Source organism: Microcebus murinus, chromosome 2, assembly GCF_040939455.1.
Source record: "Microcebus murinus isolate Inina chromosome 2, M.murinus_Inina_mat1.0, whole genome shotgun sequence".
In the NCBI taxonomy this organism is placed as follows: Eukaryota; Metazoa; Chordata; class Mammalia; order Primates; family Cheirogaleidae; genus Microcebus; species Microcebus murinus.
Genome location: NC_134105.1, coordinates 5,634,450 through 5,654,995, shown reverse-complemented (window position 1 = coordinate 5,654,995; position 20,546 = coordinate 5,634,450). Strand labels below are relative to the sequence as shown.

The 20,546-nt window shown below is 43.1% G+C and overlaps 2 protein-coding genes across 3 annotated transcripts; both read right to left on the bottom strand.

Moving 5' to 3' along the window:
* Positions 1-1,885: 1,885 nt before the first annotated feature.
* On the bottom strand, positions 1,886-3,947 carry CORT (cortistatin). The gene is made up of 2 exons (XM_012791420.2): positions 3,247-3,947; positions 1,886-2,169 (listed from the first exon to the last, which is right to left on the bottom strand). The coding sequence occupies exons 1-2, from the start codon at positions 3,343-3,345 to the stop codon at positions 1,951-1,953; spliced, it is 318 nt and encodes a 105-aa protein (XP_012646874.1). The 5' UTR covers positions 3,346-3,947; the 3' UTR covers positions 1,886-1,950.
* On the bottom strand, positions 2,066-19,891 carry CENPS (centromere protein S). Of its 2 annotated transcripts, XM_012791419.2 has the most exons (6): positions 19,708-19,891; positions 16,193-16,316; positions 14,798-14,831; positions 11,346-11,412; positions 8,910-9,086; positions 2,066-2,169 (listed from the first exon to the last, which is right to left on the bottom strand). In XM_012791419.2, the coding sequence occupies exons 1-5, from the start codon at positions 19,756-19,758 to the stop codon at positions 8,946-8,948; spliced, it is 417 nt and encodes a 138-aa protein (XP_012646873.1). In that variant the 5' UTR covers positions 19,759-19,891; the 3' UTR covers positions 2,066-2,169; positions 8,910-8,945. The 2 variants fall into 2 exon arrangements, with proteins under 2 accessions (XP_012646873.1, XP_012646872.1); XM_012791418.3 differs by lacking the exon at positions 2,066-2,169 and having other exon boundaries at positions 7,134-9,086.
* Positions 19,892-20,546: the final 655 nt, after the last annotated feature.

Sequence of the window (20,546 nt, the reverse complement as noted above, 5' to 3'; positions counted from 1 at the left end):
AGCTAGGCTGATGCCCTGGCACTCTAGCTGGAGCAACAGAACAAGACTGTCTCAAAAAAGAAAAAGAAAAGTCTACCAAAAATAATCGTGGTAGCATACACCTGTAATCCCAACTACTTTGGAGGCTGAAGTGGGAGGATCACGTAAACCCAGGACTTCAAGGTTACAGTAAACTATTATCGTGCCACTACACTCCAGCCTGAGCAACAAAGCAAGGAGACCCTGTCTCTTAACAACAACAAAAAAGTCTAGCAAAAACCCGATGGTAGGAAATTACCATTTAACGCTTATTTATTAATCATGAGCATATTAATCTGGTCTAACATGCAGTCAATACCAGTTAACATTTTATTAAGCCCCCTGAATGAAGATAGGCGTAGACTTGATGGATCTCCTGGCAGTATCATTAGTAGAGCCTCATTATCCTACGGGTAACTACTTAGTTAAAAGCCAAAATCCCCAATCTTAAGAAGTGTGTGCATCTATCACCCCAATTAAAAAACTTAAAAACAATGAGCATGATTTTCTTCTAGAAAAATCTTTAAAGACAAAGTTCTGAAGGTTAGCTAGCCTTTCAGGGAGGCATCTTCCACCCAGTGCACTGACCCAATTACTGGTCTCCTAAAGCTGCTGTGTTTGGAAATGTGGATGCTATTAAGTTTCTTCCATCACATTATACTTTATTCAGCTAGTAATTACGAATACGAGCTCAGCTCTGCGGAAAACAGAACAGGATGGTCAGCAGTCACATCCAGTGAGTCTGCTCCCTGGCGTCCAGAGAACAGAATAATATGCCTGTGTCTGCCAGCCAGCCCTTGCTAGTTTGCCCAATATTAGGCCTGACCCTTGGAAACTTTCCATAACTCCAGGTGTGGATCTCTAGGCTTTAAAGTTTAGCATCTAAAAACCTTCACGCTGGCAGTTTCCTTTAGAGTCTACAATTCGACAGTCATAAACAATATGTGTATAATCAAGCAAGCATTTGGGGTCTTTGGGGGAAAATTAAAGTTTGATAAATGTTTTGAAATTGAGGGATTTGTTTACCCCTAACCATGTGGGGCTCAACAGTTCATCTGCCTTACATTACAGAAAATGGAATTGCTCCCCTTCCTTACTGTTTAACCATTATTCCCTGGAAATTACTGAGGAATGAGAAAACTAATATGACAATTATGCATAATACATATCCATCTGTCACTGAACAAAGTTCAGATACTGAGACTTTGGACATCCTGGTATCAAAAGTTGAAGCAAACAGGCTACAGGCTGGGCAGCAGTATGGCTTACTGTATCTGGTTCGAAAGAACACTTTTATAAATAGACTTCATTTCTCGAAAAGCAAATCTGAAGCTATAATCCATAAAAAGAATTGTAACCAATTAATATTGAGTTACTAATTAAAACCGGTACATAACAGCAAGTTTGAATATAACTTTTATAAGCATGTCAGCATGATGTTTTCTGTTTAATAGCATAACATTTGTTTTGAAAATAATTTTTGCTAAAACATGAGGAATAATCATTTTGCTTTTGAGCACGATGTTAAAAATTCTTTTAATGTGAGGGAAACATTTTTTAAATTAAACAATTCATATAAAAATAAACTGAAATAAGATGTTATTCTGAACTCTTAATTATGTAGCCTTTAGCTATTTTAAATCAAAGACGTAACAACTTCCAAGCACCATAATGAAGGTTGGAAGGAAAGCCCAATGGCTGCATTGAGTATGGTCTAGCAAAATCACAAAATCTTTTTCAGAATTGTTCACTTTGGGTTCCAAGTTACTCAAGACACTGTCAGTATTGGGCACTATTGGAATTTCAATAAAAAGTACTTTCCAAATGACATGGGGAGAAGAAACTACCTAAAGAGGAAAGATCACTGCTGTTTAACACATTTTATTCAGGTCCATCAGTACACGGTTTGCATGAGTAATCACGGGAGCAGTTTTATTTGCAGGAGGAGAAGGTCTTCCAGAAGAAATTCTTGCAGGGCGTTTTATCTCGGCGCGTGGACTGCTGAAGGGGCCGGCCTTCCTGCCGTTTGGACACCTCCCTGGCTTCCCCTTCCCTGAGGGGCCCGGCGCTGGCCTGGGAGGTCCACTCGTACCACCAAGCAAGGAAAGTCAAAAGGCTGCTTTTCTTTATTTCTGCCACTTCCTGTATACGCTTTTAAAGAGAAGCAGATGGCAACGGAAAGCAAAATCAACAGTCTGGCTCAGCCAGCATTAAAATATACACAATGCCTCACTTAAAAAAAAAAAAAAGATGCCCCATAACAATAAATCACATCTCCATTTAAAGGATGGGAAAACTAAAAGAATACCTTAAAGAAATTGCTCCAATTAGAAAAAAGGAAAAAGATAATTTTCAGTCAAGGGGAAAAAACTGCTGGTTTTGCCCCATAATCTTTGCTGAGTTCCTTAATTAGAAGAGGTCAGGAAATCTGTCATTTTCCCCCAACAAGTGACTGGCAACTAAGACGCCCCGGAGGTAGATCAGGCTAATTTAGCTCATTTTCCCCATCTTTGGACACACCTGGATGTCCACAAGTTGCTCTTTGACACAAATCAGATTGAGACGTTACATTCTACTATTTCAAGTTCCTTAGAAAGCTTCTAGGAGTAATCTGATGATAAATGGCCTGTCTGAAACTCATCTGGTAATTTCAGAGAAAAATCCATTTATAATGGTCAACTTCATGTACTCTTTCTTGGAACTTTTTCAAAATGGAAAAAAGAAAAATAAATCACCTCATGAAGTTACAAATTCTTACAGTGGAAAAATGTAATGATGTCAATTAATCTGAGCCAGTGAGAATATGTGCTCTCTATATAAATTAAGGCTCCGGAAGTCCATGTGACTAATATGGGCATTTGCAGCTCCACGATTGTGCTATAATAGACTAGAACAATCACTTAACGTCTCTGGGACTGGCAGATGGAGCGCGCTGGCATGACAAGGCTCACCTTGAGCTGCAGAGGTTTCTAACAAACTTCATGGGTTGGGACGAGTGAAGGTAAATGAGAATCAATGGTCTGAATGCAAAGTCACAGTACCAATGGCCAGCCGGGAAGGATGCTACAAAGTTCAGCCCTGCGCCCTGTCCTATTGCAACCCACGCATGCACACACACTCCCATGCAGATGCTGGGGACTCCACAGGCATGGCCAACAATGTTAACAAAAGAGACAGACAGGGAGTGGGCTAGTGTGCGGCTGAGCTGTCTCGCCCCGCTGTACTCACCCCGCTGTCTTGGCCAGTGGGGCCGCCCTCCAGGGGCAGGGCAGCGGTGGCCATGGCACCCAAGAGCAGCAGCAACAGGAGGCCCCCGGGCAGCGGCATCCTGCAGGCGGCGCTTCTCTCTGCGGCTGCCCTTCCTCCTTACAGCCCTGAAGTCAACGTTTTGTAGACTGGGGCCTCTTCTTTGGAAACTGAGGGGTATTTTAAGCTCAAACTCCAGCTGTTTTTTTTGTGTGTGTGTGTCTATACATGTCTAAAGCCTGTACCCCTCTTGACGCATAAGCCTGAGCAATCAGTGCCCACAAAAGCGCTTTGGGATTGGATTTAACCCGTTAATTAAAGCCTCAGGTCTTTTCCTGTGTGGAGGGTGAATTTTCTCTTATTTTGGAATGCATGTGTGCTTGTTTCTGAAGAGTTCTGCTTCCTCGTAATTATGCCTATAGCAAGCAGGAAGCCACGAGAACAAAAACAAGTGATTTAACATAATATAAAATTAGCCTTGGATAAGGAGCTTAAATGTGAAATTGTGCCCATATAAAAGTATGACTGAATCTGCTACAGGCAGAAGAAACAAGGAGGCAATGAGGGCTCAGACACTCCGAAAGCATCCACTGGTTTCACCAAATCACAGGCAAGGATGACCCACATGACTGTCCCCTAGCACTGCCTCCCAGCCCAACAGGCCAGACCCACTGTCCTCCAGGCCAGGCCTTCCCAAACTGGAAAGCCCACACGATCACCTGGGATGCAGATTCAGGTGTAGTGGGTGTGGGGAGAAACTGAGCGCCTGAGTTTCCAGCAAGTTCCAGGTGAGGCTGCTCTGAGGCTGCCAGGCCTGGCCCGGTGCTTTCCACACTGCTGCTGACCACCTGCTCCTGGATCACAGACCAGCTCTTTTGTTTTCTTTTTGAATGAAATAGAAGTCAGAGTGCATCATGTGTAATAAGGATAGATAATGCTTCAGGTTGTGTGTATGTGTCAGGTGTAAGGCATACCGCTACTGTACGTCACAGTCACAATTGGAGAAGCAGTGCCCTGACCTGTGCTTGGCTGGCCCCAGGGCTCACTCTCCCCCCATGACAGCGCCACTGATGAGAAATGCAGTGAATTCCCTCTCTGGGCCACCTCCTGGCTTTCCCTCACAGGTCCCAGTTTCAGAATCGTACAGACAAAGGCACAGGCTCCTTCACCCCACTGAGACAGCTAGTAAAATCTGAAACACCCACCCCAAACCTGCCAGAAGTGACCAACATCCAAGGAAGGCTATAAATGAAATAAAGTAACTAAAGAAATGAGGGCTCTTCCCAGAAGTAAACATACTCATTTTCTGTTCCCCAAAGTCCTGGTTCACACCCCTCCACAAGGGAAATCTCAGTCCTGAATTTCATCTGTCACAGTCTTTCTGCTTGATTAGTTTAAGATTCTAGGTAAAAGCCGCATGGCCTGACAACCTGTGGCTTACACACTTATGTTGCTTAGTCCTTTCTCCACCAATTATTTTTTGCCTAAAATAATTCCTATAAATGAGACTAAAAATTTGGGGGTATCTGTGCCAGTAAATTTGCAGTAGCTCAGCCAGCTTCTTATATCCTTAGCACATTTTATTCAATGGGCTTGTTGAATATGCTGAGCACCCAGTATGTACATAGAACTCGCATACCACGAGTATGGTATACCATGGACCCCCTCCACCCACACCCTGACAGCTGTCACAGCCTAGGAGGGGTAGGATACATAAGTACAAATGAAAGAAAGTTAAGAAATGAAAGAAAGATAAGTACATTTTCAGTGGGACAAGAAGTGTGCCAAGGAGGGTTACACGCTGCAGGCTGGGGAAGGCTTCGTGAGCGCTGATAAGGACCATATCAAGAAGGTGGCAACATCTTAGTACTTCAAGGTGTGCAGGCTCTAGACTAACATCCTGGCTTTGCCATTTCATCAACCTCTGTGTGGCCTCAGTTTCCTCTTCTATAAAATGGGGATAAAAACAGTACCTACTACTTACCTCCTAAGTGGTGGTGTAAGAACCAAATGAGATCATGTAAAACACCTATTGTAAGCAGAACACACAGTAGGTACTCAATATCACGAATTCTTATTCAGAAGACATCCTCAATCACTTACTCCCCCAACTGTGTAAAGAAGAGCTCCTAGGCCAGGTGTGGTGGCTCATGCCAGTAATCCTAACACTCTGGGAGGCTGAGGCAGGTGGATCGCTCAAGGTCAGGAGTTCGAAACCAGCCTGAGCAAGAGCGAGACCCCCGTCTCTACTAAAAATAGAAAAAAATTAATTGGCCAACTAAAAATACATACATTAAAAAAAAAGCAAACTTAGCCGGGCATGGTGGCGCATGCCTGTAGTCCCAGCTACTCGGGAGGCTGAGGCAGAAGGATTTCTTGAGCCCAGGAGTTTGAGGTTGCTGTGAGCTAGGTTGACGCCACAGCACTCTAGCCTGGGCCACACAGTAAGACTCTGTCTCAAAAAAAAAAAAAAAAAGAGCTCCTTACTACAAAATGTTGGAAACCCCTGATTAGAGCCATATAACCTAAGCAAGGGCTCCTACCCACTCCACCAGCACATCTCAACCACAGGGGACAAGTATTCACAGGGTGCCTACCATGTGCCAGGCACTACACAAGGCACTGAGGGGTCACTGCTCACCACCTGAAGGCCTGCCCTCCCAGAGCTCATAATGTAATGTTTTATTCAATAATGTGTTTCTGAAAAATTAATGAATGGGAACTTGGATTAAAAGGAACTCATTACTGAATTATTTTGAAAAACAAAGATTACTTATCCTAAAGGGAAGAACTAGGACCTAGATAGAAGTTAGAAGGTTGAAGACTTTTCTTTATATATGGAAGAAACTTGTAACAATTAGTGTCCAATAATAGAAAAGGCTTTCCATCCCTGGAGGAGTTCAGCAGTGTGGGAACCATATATAAGGAATGCTGTAAAAGGGGTTCCTATGGGGGGGGGGGCGGGAGATGGCACTAAATGATCTCTAAGGGTTCTCTATAAGATTCCATAATTCAGCAAAGGGAATCAGCGTGCCCGATTAACCTTTCTTAGACATCTGGATTTTAAGATATCAGCTATATACAAGCCCAGTATAGATCTTTCCCCGTGCATTCCAGCTGCCGCTATATACAGAAGAAGATGCTTTGAAACCTCTCTGGCTCCAGTAAAGTCAGTAATACTAAATTAACACAGGCTCTTTTATTTCAAGCTTTTTCAGTAATTGTGTAAGTAGGAGACAATATTTTAAATGCAAATTGCCTCTAACTATGTTACCACGTCACATTTATTTCAAAGACATATACTTCTTTGTATGGTTAATCATCTGTAGGTCTAGTGAAAGCACAGATGAGCTTCTAAAACTCCGAGGAAGCAAGCCTACAATGAATAGCCCTCCAGAAGTCCTTTCTGCCATCTGTCACCAAGGATGGAATTGTAAAGGATGACGTAGATAACCATGGACATTCCAGAATAAACTAAACCCTAATTGCAATATGCAGGGGAAGAGGCAGCTCACAAGAATAAGGGGAGTGGAGTCAGCTATTCCTTATGAAGTCTGACCTCCCTGTGTTACAATCCTTGAAAAATGCGTCATAAGACCACTTGTCCAAAACATACACAGGTCATACATAAGTATGCCAAATAAACCAGAAGATTACATAAATGTCAAGTCAGTGTTCTCATGTGGCTAGAAAACTTCATATCAAAATACCCACACCAACCAGGAGGTCCCAGTAAAATCAACTCATTGCTATTCATATATCTTATCAGGCAGGACACCCATGGCACACGAAGGCTCACCACTGCGAAGTCACGTGTATACTGAGATTCAGAAACTACAGAAATCTATAAAAATAACATGATACAATGATTCTACTCATTTCCTTTTATTGCCACATACAATCTCATTGCAAGGGACTTTTGACCCTGTTTCATTGGTAAAAGCACAAAGTTTCAGCAAGTCATACAGCTGTTAGAGTTACAAACCCAAGATGCAAATCTAGATGTATCAACCTTTGGAAAATCCACAGTAACTATTCCCTAAACTATTCTTGAGGAGTTTAAAGAGAACTTGTCCAAAAATGAAACCGCTAATATATGGGTCTTTGGCTGAATGTACTATAAGGATGGAAGGCTTTATGATTCACTTTTCTTTCATGGATGTGACACACAGATATTATAATTAATATGAGATCAAATGATTAATCATTTACAGACCTGAAACCATAAAGTTTAAATTCAGTGCTTTACCATGTCCATAGCTTAGCACTTCCCTTTGAGAGTAAGGCTTTGGGGTGTCTTTTGCTGACCATATTTGAGCATGGATGGTATAAATTCTACCCAAAATATGTGCCCTTTTCTCTCTTGCCCACTCTAGAGTCAGCAGCCCCAAATGTGAATGCTGTCTCTACTGATCAATAGCCTGGTGATCCTGGGCAGCTGCTTAACCTCATCCAGCTTCAGTTTGCACATCAGGAAAATGGGGAGAATCAGATCTGCCCTGATAAAGTTGTCAAGAGCCAGTGAGGAAAATATGGAACACCTGGGGTAGTACCTGGTGCACAGAATGGGCTCTGTAAATGCCCGTCCTTTTCTCTACTCTATTTCCCTATAAAAGAAAGGCATGCCTGGATCTCTAGAAATCCCAAAGACATGAGAAGACAGCAGAATCATGCTCTTGGAGCATTGTCTCTTATAAACTAAAATAGAGGACAGCACATTGAAGTGTTCTGGAATAGCTGTCCCAGATTTTCCCCTCAAGCAAAACTACTGCCCAGCAGAACCATAGTTTAATCACAAAATACCCAGAGAAAAGTCATATAAACTGTGTTTCTGGAGAAAATCACCTTTAAAAAGTAAAAAGGACCATTCCCCAACATACAGCTTTTTACCTGGTGATCACAGGTGGCATGTGTTTAAAAACAACATTAATAGGCCAGGCGCGGTGGCTCACACCTGTAATCCTAGTACTCTATGAGGCCGAAGCAGGCGGATTGCTGGAGGTCAGGAGTTCAAAATCAGCCTGAGCAAGAGCGAGACCTCATCTCTACTATAAACAGAAAGAAATTAATTGGCCAACTAATATATACAGAAAAAATTAGCCGGGCACGGTGGCAAATGCCTGTAGTCCCAGCCACTCAGGAGGCTGAGGCAGTAAGATTGCTTGAGTCCAGGAGTTTGAGATTGCTGTGAGCTAGGCTGACGCCACAGCACTCACTCTAGCCTGAGCAACAAAGCGAGACTCTGTCTCAAAAAAAAAATTAATAATCAGAAGAGGTAAATAAATATGGCTTTATTCATCTGTTGGAGATTGTCATTTAGCCTAGAAAATTATGTCAAAGAATATAGAAATAACTATGATTTTTGCTTGAAAAAGTCAACCATGTTTAATTGCTAGCACATTTTATTAATTGGAATAGATATCATTTCCAATATGTACCATTCAAACACATGCCTTTTTTGTGTGCTTCGGTGAGTTATGGGAGTATTTTAGTTAAGAGTTTCCAGTTCTCTTTTAAACCAGCTTTTGCAATTAATGACTTGGAGAATACAGGACAAAAAAGCTGCCCAGCCTTTTTAATTTTTAATTTCTACTTATCCCTTCAAAATTACCTTTGTGACAATACACATTTCTAGGTGGCTCTACCTGCTGAAGACTGCATTTTCCAGATGTTGAGAGAGTTTAACTCTCACTTTCGTCTGCTCCAGCCTCTGATGGCTCATTTAAATTTTTGTTTTCATCCTCTAACTTCTTTTTCTTCTTTGTCTTTCGTTCTAGGTTAATCTGAGCAATCTCTTCACTTTTCTCTGTGATGTACTTTAGCTACCAAAAAAACAAACAAACAAAAAAAAAACCCTATATTTAAATCTAGTTGTAAATCATTTTATAAACCTAAAAAACATAAATAACTATACCTTCCCCAACCACCCCCACCCAACAAATTTGTGTGAAAAAGCCTGGGTTACATTTCTTAGAGTTAAATGCAACTACAAATTGTTATTTAGAAAAACGAAGCAACTACAAAAATCAACTCATTACTATACACATATCTTCCAAGCAGTATGCTTCAATGCAAGAGTTCCTTAAATAATCAAAAGCATTAAAGATTTGGAGCTTGTATAAGGCATGCCAATCACAAATAAACTCTACAAAACATAAGTATAATCAATATCCCCCTAAATTGGCCAGGCATGGTGACTCACACCTGTAATCCTACCACTCTGGGAGGCCAAGGCAGGAGGATTGCTTGAGGTCAGGAGTTTGAGACAAGCCTGAGCAACAGCAAGACCATGTCTTTACTAAAAAATAGAAAAAAATTAGTCGAGTAACTAAAAATAGAAAAAAAAATTTAGCTGGGTGAATGCCTGTAGTCCTAGCTACTCAGAAGGCTGAAGCAGGAGGATCGCTTGAGCCCAGGAGTCTGAGGTTGCCGTGAGCTAGGCCGACACCACGGCACTCTAGCCCGGGGAACAGAGAGACACTGTCTCAAAAAAAAAAAAAACTCCCTAAATTTATGCAACTAAAATTTACTAAGCAACTACTATGTACCAGGTACTAGAGATAAAAGGTAAATAAGACAAAGTCCATGCCCTCATGAGGACTTAGATGCACAAAGTTAGCTGTACTCTCTTTAAGCATGAGGTTCTGTTAGATGGAAAAATTAAGAGTCCAAAATAAAAACAGATTGAGCGTGGTGGCTCACACCTGTAATCCTAGTGCTTTGGGAGACCAAGGTGGGAGGATCACTTAAACCAGGAGTTCAAGACCAGCCTGGGCAATATAGTGAGACTCCATCTCTATAAATAATAGAAAAATCAGTTGGGTGTGGTGGCGCATGCCTGTAGTCCCAGCTACTCAGGAGGCTGAAGGTGGGAGGATTGCTTGAGCCCAGGAATTTGAGACTATAGTGAACTATGACCATGCCACTGCACTTTAGTCTGGGCAACAGAGCAAGGCCTTATCATTAAAAAGAAAAAAAGTACAGGGTAGTTGTGAGGATTAAATAATATAACTAAAATAATATCTATAAAACCCCTATAGGCCAGGCACAGTGGCTCATGCCTATAATCCCAGCAATTTGGGAGGCTGAGGAAGGAGGATCACCTGAAGACAGGAGTTTTGAGATCAGCCTGAACATAGCAGTGAGACCCCATTTCTACAAAAAAATAGAAAAACTAGCGAGGGTGGCACGTGCCTATAGTCCCAGCTACTAGGGAGACTAAGGCTGAAGCACTGCTTGGGCCCAGGAGTTTGAAATTGCTGTGAGCTATGATGATGCCACTGCACTCTAGCTCAGGCAAGAGAGCAAGACCCTATCTCAAAAGAAAAAAAAAAAAGCTCCTGTAAACTGTAAAGTGCTATACAAGCTATACAAATTCATTGATTCAACAACTTTATTGAGCCCCTCTTATGTGCCAGGCACTGTTCTAGGCAACACAGATGGAGCACAGAACAACAAAACAATCTCTCCCTTGTGTAGCCCACGTTATAGAGAGAGCCATAAGTGTTCTAACTGGGAGCATTAGACTGAGTCAGGAAACCTCCCCAGTGTCATGGATCTGCCATGGGCCACAGCCATTAGCCTGGGATGATCATGGCATCTCTGGGTGCCAGTGTCTTCACTTGGAAAATGAGGGCTTGGTCAAGGTGATTTCAAGACTTGAAAAGATAAAAAAAAAAAAGTATGGTTTTCCTGCACATTCAGCCATATAAATACTCCTTCCATGCCTGGCCCATCGGGAAATTGTGAACACCATAACAAAACTATCCCCACAGACTCCAGCCTGTGACCAGTCTCTGACATCATGTTGTAAATGAAACATGGGACCAAAGTTTTGAGATATTACAAAAAAGGCAAATTATGAAATCCAGGGAGTGCTGATTAGAAAATTTCAAATTGGCTTAGCAAGATCCATCTTAATGAAAGAAAGACTATAAATTACAGGCAGGTCGGAATGGTTCGACCATCTCTAGTTTTTAATGCAAGGTGCCCTGGGGAATAACTTCATGGCTTCAAGTGATTAATTGGGAATAATGTATTCTGATGGGAAAGGGGAGTGAGGAAAGAAATTCATCTCTCACCAGTGAATTACTCCTCCTGGCTAAGAGCTTCACATCTTCAGTGTTAATTGTGCTTCTTTTCGCATGTCTGTAGAAAGGGCAGAAACAAGTCACCAAAATGTAGTATTATTTAAAGTTTTGATGAAACATGGAAGTTCACGGTCAGACTTCAAACTAGCAAGGATCTCTAAGTAGCCCATCTTTTTAGATCAAGGTCATTAAGCAACACTGACATAAAAATAAGTGAAGCTACTAACAACATAGTGATTAAATAAAGAGACCAAGAGAAGGCAGACACCCATCTGTCCACCTTCACCTGAAGACCAAGGGTGCCTGAAGGCTGAGAACACAGAAAAGTGCCCGAGGAGTTAAAAATCTCCCAAAAGTGACTTGCTTGGGCACAGTGGTCACAATGAACACCACAGAAAAAACATGAAGGTTAGTGTACAACTTTAGTGCAAAGAAAGTGAGTCTCACAATACAAAGATTGCCTCTGCTTTAACAGAGATTAAGTAGAAGAACAAAGAGAATTTCCAGGAAGCATGGCTTTATTTATATCAAGACCCTGAAACTCTTCCCCCAAGGGCTAACTTACAGGAAAAAGGATATGCAGATGCCTCCTAAAGTCCTGTTTCCCAACAAGTAGTTAATGCATCCCTCCACAATATCCCAGGTAGAACAAAGAACATCCTTGAAAATGGAGTCTGTTCCCTGCTCACAACTTGGACTCAAATACTCACTCCAGGCCTCTTATCTTTGCTATGAAACATAATTCGAGATAATAAGCTCTATTCGATAACGTATTACTCTGATTACACCCTTTCTTGCCATTTCTAACTACCCCCCTCAAATAAGGAAGAACTTTGTAAGCAGAAATAAGTAGGAATCTTTGTATCCTTAATAACTTGCAAAATGGCCCGCATACATAGTGAGTCCTCACTGAGTACCTGCTGAGTTAAAAAATAAAGTCACACAGAAATTATACTCCATAATTTGACCAAATTAATCCTTCACATTCTGCTAAATGTACAAATACCATGTCATCTCATTATGGTTGACAATATCTGCTTGTCATGAGATAATATCCATTTCAGGAGATAACTTCTAATTAGCAACCTACAAGGACCAGGACAGAGGAGAAAGAGAAAAAGTCAGACAGAAGATGATATAATAGCAGCCACAGAGTACAAAGCCAGTCTACAGAAGTTCTGGGTGGAGAATATTAAGTGCCATGGACACAGCATGGCCCAGTCTCAATCACACAACCTGGCTGCTATGTGTATGTACATTCTTCTTAAACTACAGTAAAAGGAACAAGCATACTGAACTGCTTACAGAGCAAGCTTATCTTATGTGTTCACAAGGAAGTGTCTAGAAAGTGACTCTCAATCTTCTCTACCACTCACTCTCTAGTATCACTGTACCACTTTCCTAGATGGAGGGGCAGGCGTAGCCTATGCCAGCCACTGTATATCACAGACTATCCTAAATTAAAGCTCTGGCTCCAGAAAATTACTAGGGAAAGTAACAAAGCAATTTTTCATGTAACATTCTTAACAACACAGGTTTTAAAGACTATTCCCTAATGTTCCTGGAATTTATTTACTATAGAATATCAATCTTCTTCAAAATTAACAATATGAGGAGACTAGAGATCTCAGAGCTAAATAAAGTAAATGTTCACAACTTAAATTGGGAGCTGGTTTTCCGAAGTTTATAGGTGGATTGATTATTTGGAATTTAAATGCATTTTCTCATAGAAACAACATTACAAATACTGGTTAGGTCCCCAGGCCAGCCTACAAGACTATTTAATATATAATTTACCTGAAACAGTACATATCTTAGATTTCTCAAAGTGGGGTAATCATAGTCTTGGGAGTAGACGAAATATGATAGGGACAACTCAAAGCCACAGGATAACCAAAGCTGACCTTCGGGGAATACCAATATTCAGGGATAAATGTTGAAACAATAGTTTTTTGTATGAAAGCAAACTGACATATCATGAAAATGAATGTAAAATTTAGGCAAAGGAGAAGTCTTCAAAGAAACTTTGCACGTATGGATTGAGCCAGGAAGAAAGGTGCTGCCCCAACCCACAAGAGCCTCAGGACTGGTTTCTGCACTCGCCCGGGGGCTCAGGAGGCAGAGGCAGCCTCAGGAGCGCTGGACACACACGGACACTGCTGAAGATGAGCCATCTCTTACCATTAAGAAAGTCTCTGGTGGTCAATCTTAGAGAACAGCAGCTGAATGCCTTCCCACACACTCTTTTACATACAAGATGATGTCCTTCCTTGTGGAGCTGACAGTCTAAGTCTGTCTCTGTCACACACAGCCCACCTTACTCCTCAGTACCCAGCAGAAGAAAAATCAACCATGTAGGTAACTATAAAAGACCCAGAATACCTGAAAGCTTAATGTGTTACTATGCTAAATGGTTATAAATTCATTTTTAGTTCTAGAATTTTTACAACAGTATTTAAAATTTTTAATTGTCTTTTTCCATAGCTAACACAGAAATGGCAAGTAAAGGTAATAAATATATTTGGGGGGGGGAGCAACTGCTTGAATTCGATGAATAAGCCACATGAGCTATCAGTAGCCATACTACTATCTTACCCCTTTTGGCCAAGCTGGAGATGCTGAGCAGTTTTTAGGGACTAATATATACAGGAACACGAAAGATTTAGAGCCTGCCCTCTGAGAACCCACTGCTTTAATTCATTCAAAATATGCATTTGAGAAACAAAGAGCTAACGGGAGCAAGGTGAAAAGTATGGGGTGTGGGAGAAGCTGGCACCGAATGGAAGTGGCAGCAAATTAGAAAGCTTTAGCCCTTTCAGGCCTTAGTCATTCAAATTGCTTCATAAAAGCAATTCGATGCAATTGTTTTCAATTACCTGGGGTACTAATTGAAGAGAGGGGCATAAATCACCTATAAAAGCTAGAGCTCTACCAGCTGAAAGCAAGTCACCTACTTTCCAAGGAGTGTGCCTTACTCATGACAAATGTGGCAAATGAAAGCCTCTGCCTGTCATTATCTGTCCACCTGCGAGCAATTACCACACGGAGCACGCAGTGGCCCACTCGGCAGAGGGGCGGCCACCCTAGACTGCGTCTCAGACCCTGAGCCATCAAGCCCTCCCAAAGACGTGTTTTGAAGCAGGCTCACTCCACTCCCATTCAGACTCCCAGAGACGTTATTCACATCTTTTTTAACCTAGAACTGAATGACTTCGGTTCTTTAACAAAAAACGCTAGGAAAACTTCAAAAAATGCCCAAACAAGTCTGAATCGACATGATTAAAGCAGACATTATATTCTTGCAGAGTCATGATTAGAAACAAGCCTCCACAAAACACACAAAAAAATGAATAGCTAAAGCTCTCCTGAAATATCCTACCAGATGGAGAGTCTCAAAAGAATGTAAATAGACGCAGCATCGGATATTCAAGGTCTCTACCCACCTTGCAAACATTTCAAGGTCTTTGGCAAAATTTTCTGAAAAAAAAAAAAAAGACAAGACATACACTTTAGCTACCCTTACCTCAGTCTTGATTTCTACAATCAGTACCGTGACCAATATTAATACAACAAACCATATTAAAGGTGAGAGGAGGCACTTCCAGCAGCCCTGCCATTTTATAACAACCTTTAGCTTTTTTATTCATTATGACCTTCTTGTCCTTCCCAGAACTCTCTACCCTCTATTGCAAGCCTTCCATTAATTGTGACTACACCTTTGGTTTCTAGAAACTATCCTTTAACTTTAAATTCTTCTACAGTTAGGGGTTGTAAAGACATTAATTCCCTCTGAAGTCAAGCAAATACCAATGCCATAAGTTCAGCTGTTAAATAAACCATGGGCGATATCAAAATGTTATAAAGCATTGAAATAAAAAATGTAATGTCTAATGTTCCAGCCATCAGGGCAGCTTAAAACACAATAAAATAAAGGAGTTGGCCGGGCGTGGTGGCTCACGCCTGTAATCCTAGCACTCTGGGAGGCCGAGGTGGGCGGATTGCTCGAGGTCAGGAGTTCGAAACCAGCCTGAGCAAGACCCCGTCTCTACTAAAAATAGAAAGAAATTAATTGACCAAGTAAAAATATATATATATACAAAAAATTAGCCGGGCATGGTGGTGCATGCCTGTAGTCCCAGCTATTAGGGAGGCTGAGGCAGGAGGATCACTTGAGCCAGGAGATTGAGGTTGCTGTGAGCTAGGCTGACGCCACGGCACTCACTCTAGCCTGGGCAACAAAGTGAGACTCTGTCTCAAAAAAAAAATAAATAAACAAATAAAAAATAAAGGTGTTTGCGCCCCAGTGTTAGCATAATAGAAAAAAAGAAAACAGTTCTTCCCATAAAATATCCAAATCTGGCCGATCGTGGTGGCTCACGCCTATAATCCTAACTATCTGGGAGGCCAAGGCAGGCGGATTGCTCCAGGTCAGGAGCTCAAAACCAGCCTGAGCAAGAGCGAGACCCCGTCTCTACTATAAATAGAAATAAATTAATTGGCCAACTAATATATATAGAAAAAATTAGCCAGGCATGATGGTTAATGCCTATAGTCCCAACTACTCAGGAGGGGAGGCAGCCGGATTGCTTGAGCTCAGGAGTTTGAGGTTGCTGTGAGCTAGGCTGATGCCAGGGTACTCACTCTAGCCTGGGCAACAAAGTGAGACTGTCTCAAAAAAAAAAAAAATATCCGAATCTTATAGCCAAGAAAAAGAAACGTTTCATGAAGAATGAGTGATGATGAAAATGTTCTCTGTCTGCTGGCCAGAGACATACCACAGCTCCCAGACAAAATCAGCCTTTGGAATTTATACAGATAGGAAGACCAAGGCTTCATACCGCACTGTCGAAAAGTCATCTCCGAAATTGCTGCAATGGTTTGTTTGCTGAACTGCATCTCTTTGTCCAATGCAACTTCTTCACAAAGACAACCAACAGTATAGTGGACTGCTGCCTTTAGCCTCTGGGAGAAAAATCAAAATATTTCATGGGTAAGGTTGCAAATGGAAACTTTCACACCTTAAAAAATTAACACCAGGGAGAGACTCTGCTCAGCCTAATTCCTTCAGCATCTTTCATAATAGCTGAGTAACTTTTCAAGCATACTAATAAATTAGTGAGACCCTCTGGTATGTGACTTGTAGAAACACTACTTCCTTGTTAATGGTTATGATTTAGGTGAAGTAAAGATAAGGAATTATGAGGGCAGGTCATCAGGGAAAGAAATCAGAGAATCTGCATGACTTTACTCATTCCGCAACTATCTGCGAGTTCCCACTGAGCCAAGGGCATATGCTAGGTGTTTGAGGAACACAGTGAAAAACCAGACAGAGGATTTTGCCCTTCAGGCGGTTAATCAAATACATACAGCAGAATCCCATGCCTCGGCTGCAAGTCCCTGGCAGCTCTAGGCCTGCATGTCACAAAGGACAAAAATACAGGACAAGACCAGGACAGGCTCCTAAGGGCACACCTGACCCTCCTGATTTATAAGTCTGCTAGCCCTCCTCTGCAGGGTCCTCACTGTTCCTTGGCAACCCTTTCAGGCACTAAAAAACATATCTCTCCCCCATGCAGAGGAGGAGAGAGACAGACACAGACACAGACACACACACACACACACACACACACACACACACAAGGAAGAACCTCAAGACAAAAGAAAAACAAGCTAAGCAACGGTCTCAGTCACCTGTCTACAAGCTGTTGTAGAGTGGGTTCTGTCTCTGAGCCAAAGACAGCCTGAACTGGACATGGAGACAGCTGAAACTAAAACAGCATAAAATCTACCAGCAAGTGTTCACTATATAGGCAAGATGAGGAGGAACTGCAAAAAACACAAGTTCGGGAACCAGGGATAGAGGCCAGATGAGAAAGGCATTTACCTTCCTCAGTTTCAGATATCACAAGACTAGGTTAAGTTGAGGCTCCTGGAAGGAGGAGCCAAAGAACCATAGACCTAGGAGGTATGAACTCCAAGGTCTTTTTTTTCTTTTAGAGACAGTGTCTTGGTATGTTGCCCAGGCTGGAGTACAGTGGCTATTCACGGCTATTAATATTACAACCTTGAATACCTGGGCTCAAGCGATCCTCCTGTCTTAGCCTCCAGAATAGCTGGGACTACAGGCATGCCCCACCTCTCTGGATCAAGGTCATGTTTTTTGGGATGGGATGGGATGGGGTGGGGTTACAGGACAAGGATCCTGAATGCTCTTGGCTCTAGGAAGTTTTTTCCTCCTTCGTCCATGCTGCAGACACCACTGCACTTGGACACTAAATCACTAGACTCTAAACTCCTCAAGGGCAGGACCCTGTCAGTTTTGTTTACTGCTATCTACCTAGTACCAAGAATGGCTGGTTGAATGAATGGTGAGATCTTCTACTGGCTCACCACAGCTGAGGGTCAAATTTCTCAGCCCATCTTTGCAGCCTCATTTCATCAGTATTTATTGTCTATTGACAGCCAGGCTCTGTTCTACCGGCTGAGAACCCAAAAATGAAAAGGACAACCCCTACTCTCAAGTTTATCTCTCAGTACACCTTTGCCATGAATGGACTCTTCAAAACCATCAATGTCATCAAAGACAAAAAGAAGGTGGAGAAGACCGAAAAGATGGGATTACTAAATGCAATGCCCATCCTTGATCTGATCCTGGATGAAGGAAAAAAAAAAGACAGCTAAAAGAACCATCTTTAGGACAATTGTAAACATCTGAATATAGACTGTACATTCAATAATAGAATTTTATCAATATTAAACTTCCCAAGTGTGATAATTTAAAAATGATGTAGGAGGATGCCCTTGTTCTCAGGGGATGCATACTAAAGTATTAAAATGTAGGCCAGGTGCAGCGGCTCACACCTGCAATCCTAGCACTCTGGGAGGCCGAGGCGGGAGGCCGAGGCGGGAGTTCGAAAGCAGCAGGAGCAAGAGCAAGACTCCATCTCTACTAAAAATAGAAATTGGCTGGACAACTAAAAATATATAGAAAACATTAGTGGGGCATGGTGGCACATGTGGGTAGTTCCAGCTACTCAGGAGGCTGAGGTAGAAAGACTGTTTGAGCCCAGGAGATTGAGGTTGCTGTGAGCTAGGCTAACACCATGGCACTATAGCCCAGGCAACAGAGTTAGACTCTGTCTTAAAAAAAAAGAAATGTAAAGGTGAAGTGTCAGCTGGGCGCAGTGGCTCATGCCTGTAATCCTAGCACTCTGGGAGGCCAAGGTGAGTGGATCGCTCGAGGTCAGGAGTTCGAAACCACCCTAAGCAAGAGCGAGACCATTTCTACTATAAATAGAAACAAATTAATTGGCCAACTAATATATATAGAAAAAATTAGCCGGGCATGGTGGCGCATGCCTGTAGTCCCAGATACTCGGGAGGCTGAGGCAGTAGGATTGCTTGAGCCCAGGAGTCTGAGGTTGCTGTGAGCTAGGCTGACGCCATGGCCCTCACTCTAGCCTGAGCAACAAAGCAAGACTCTGTCTTCCAAAAAAAAAAAGTGAAATGTCAAGATATCTGCAATTACTTCTCAAATAATTCAGAATAAATAGCGAGGAAATACAGCAAAATGCTGAAACGTGAACGTTTTTTAGACAGGAAACTCCTATGCCCTGAGCTCTTCCTCGTGTTTCCTCAGTCAATCCTCTTTGAGGCTATCACTCCAGGCCTTTCTCTTCACCACTTCACGGCACTGTAATGTCCTGACTCTGCCACCCTGTATTCCCGGTGCTGACTAAAGGAACGACTGGAATACCCACAACTACCGGGGAGGTGGTTATTTGTACTCCGATTTTACATAGAAGAAAACTGCATTTCCGCCAGAGTCCACACAATCACAGGTCAAAGGCGGGCCGAGACGAGTTCGGGGCCGGCCTGCCTGGTCCGAATCGCGACTCTGCGGCGCGGCCCCCTCACCTGTAAAGAGGGGAGCTCAGGGTTCCGGGGACCAGCGTCTCAGAGCGCTAAGTGCGTTACCTCGATTCTCTCCTTTAATGCCCACATTCCACCCTCACAACCCCGCGTGAAAAGGGGAGACCCAGGCCGAGTCACAAAGCCGGAAGACCGGCGTCGGAAACCAGCGCCCGCGCGCTCCCGGGCGCTCTCCGGGAATCAGCCTGTGCCCGGGGCGGCGCAGTCCGCGACCAGCCGCGTTGCCGCGGAAACCGCCTCCCAGCACCTCCAGCGGTAGCAGATCCTGATCCAGCGCATGCGCAGACGCGCGCGGGGAGGGGGGTGCCCAGCACCAAGCGGCGGGCCGGGAAAGAAAGCAACTGAGGCTGCAGATCCTTTTCATGTCCCAAAACTCGACGCGGTCCTAGCCAAGCCCACTCTGGGCCCCCTTTTCCTGTACCTGTTGGTAAGAGAATCGCTGCTGCTCCTCGGCCTCCGCCTCCTCCTCCATCACAGCGGGCCGACTGAGGCAAGCGCGCGAGGGCAGAAAGGGGCGGTGGGCCGACTGCCGGGTCGGATTTTCCCGCCAGGGCGAGGGCGACGGGCCGCGTGGGGGGACAAAGCGCGAAGCTCCTCCCTGCCTCGCGCGCGGCCCCTGGCGGCGGCTGCGGCGAGAGACCTTCGCAGTCGGCGTTTGCTTAGGCTGCCAGGCGCGGACTGGGCGTCACCTCCAGGTCACTGCTGCACCCCAGAACCTGACTGTGCGCCTGGCACAGTGCTTGACAGCCGGCTCTCCGCAAAAACCTGTGTGAATAGGCACAAAGTTGTGTCTGTTTTTTATTTTTGGTGGAGACGGGGTGGGGGAGCGCCTTACTATGTTGCTGAGGCTGGTCTTGAACTGGCCTCAAGCGATCCTTCTGCCTCAGACTCCCAAAGTGGGTACAAAGTTTGTTACAATAAATTTTACTTACATAAAAGATATATAGCCCATACTTTACAAATAATGAAATGCAATACTCTATTGTAAACTCCATACATATATACCTTCAGTAGGTATATCAAAATTCACCATCAATTTCTATAATTCTGTCACCAACAATGTCACAAAATCAGACAAATCAATGCCTGATTATTATCCCATTCGCCTCATGGCCACTGATAAAGGAGTATAGTTCTGACATGAATGTTGACTGATTTTTCCTTTATTCCTTTAAGTTATGAAGTGAAGCAATGAAACCCAATGTTCGATTCTTTTTTTTTTTTTAGACAGAGTCTCGCTCTGTTGCCTGGGCTACAGTG

What these genes read in the sequence shown, in the direction of transcription:
- CENPS (XM_012791419.2), bottom strand. Translation starts at nt 19,758, where the DNA reads ATGGAGGAGGAGGCGGAGGCCGAGGAGCAGCAGCGATTCTCTTACCAA. An exon ending in GATGACTTTTCGACAGTGCG is followed by an intron (nt 14,832 to 16,192) that starts GTATGAAGCCTT and finishes TTTTTTTTTCAG; the next exon opens with AAAATTTTGCCAAAGACCTT. An exon ending in GACCTTGAAATGTTTGCAAG is followed by an intron (nt 11,413 to 14,797) that starts GTGGGTAGAGAC and finishes CCCTTTCTACAG; the next exon opens with ACATGCGAAAAGAAGCACAA.
- CORT (XM_012791420.2), bottom strand. Translation starts at nt 3,345, where the DNA reads ATGCCGCTGCCCGGGGGCCTCCTGTTGCTGCTGCTCTTGGGTGCCATG. An exon ending in CCACTGGCCAAGACAGCGGG is followed by an intron (nt 2,170 to 3,246) that starts GTGAGTACAGCG and finishes TCTCTTTAAAAG; the next exon opens with CGTATACAGGAAGTGGCAGA.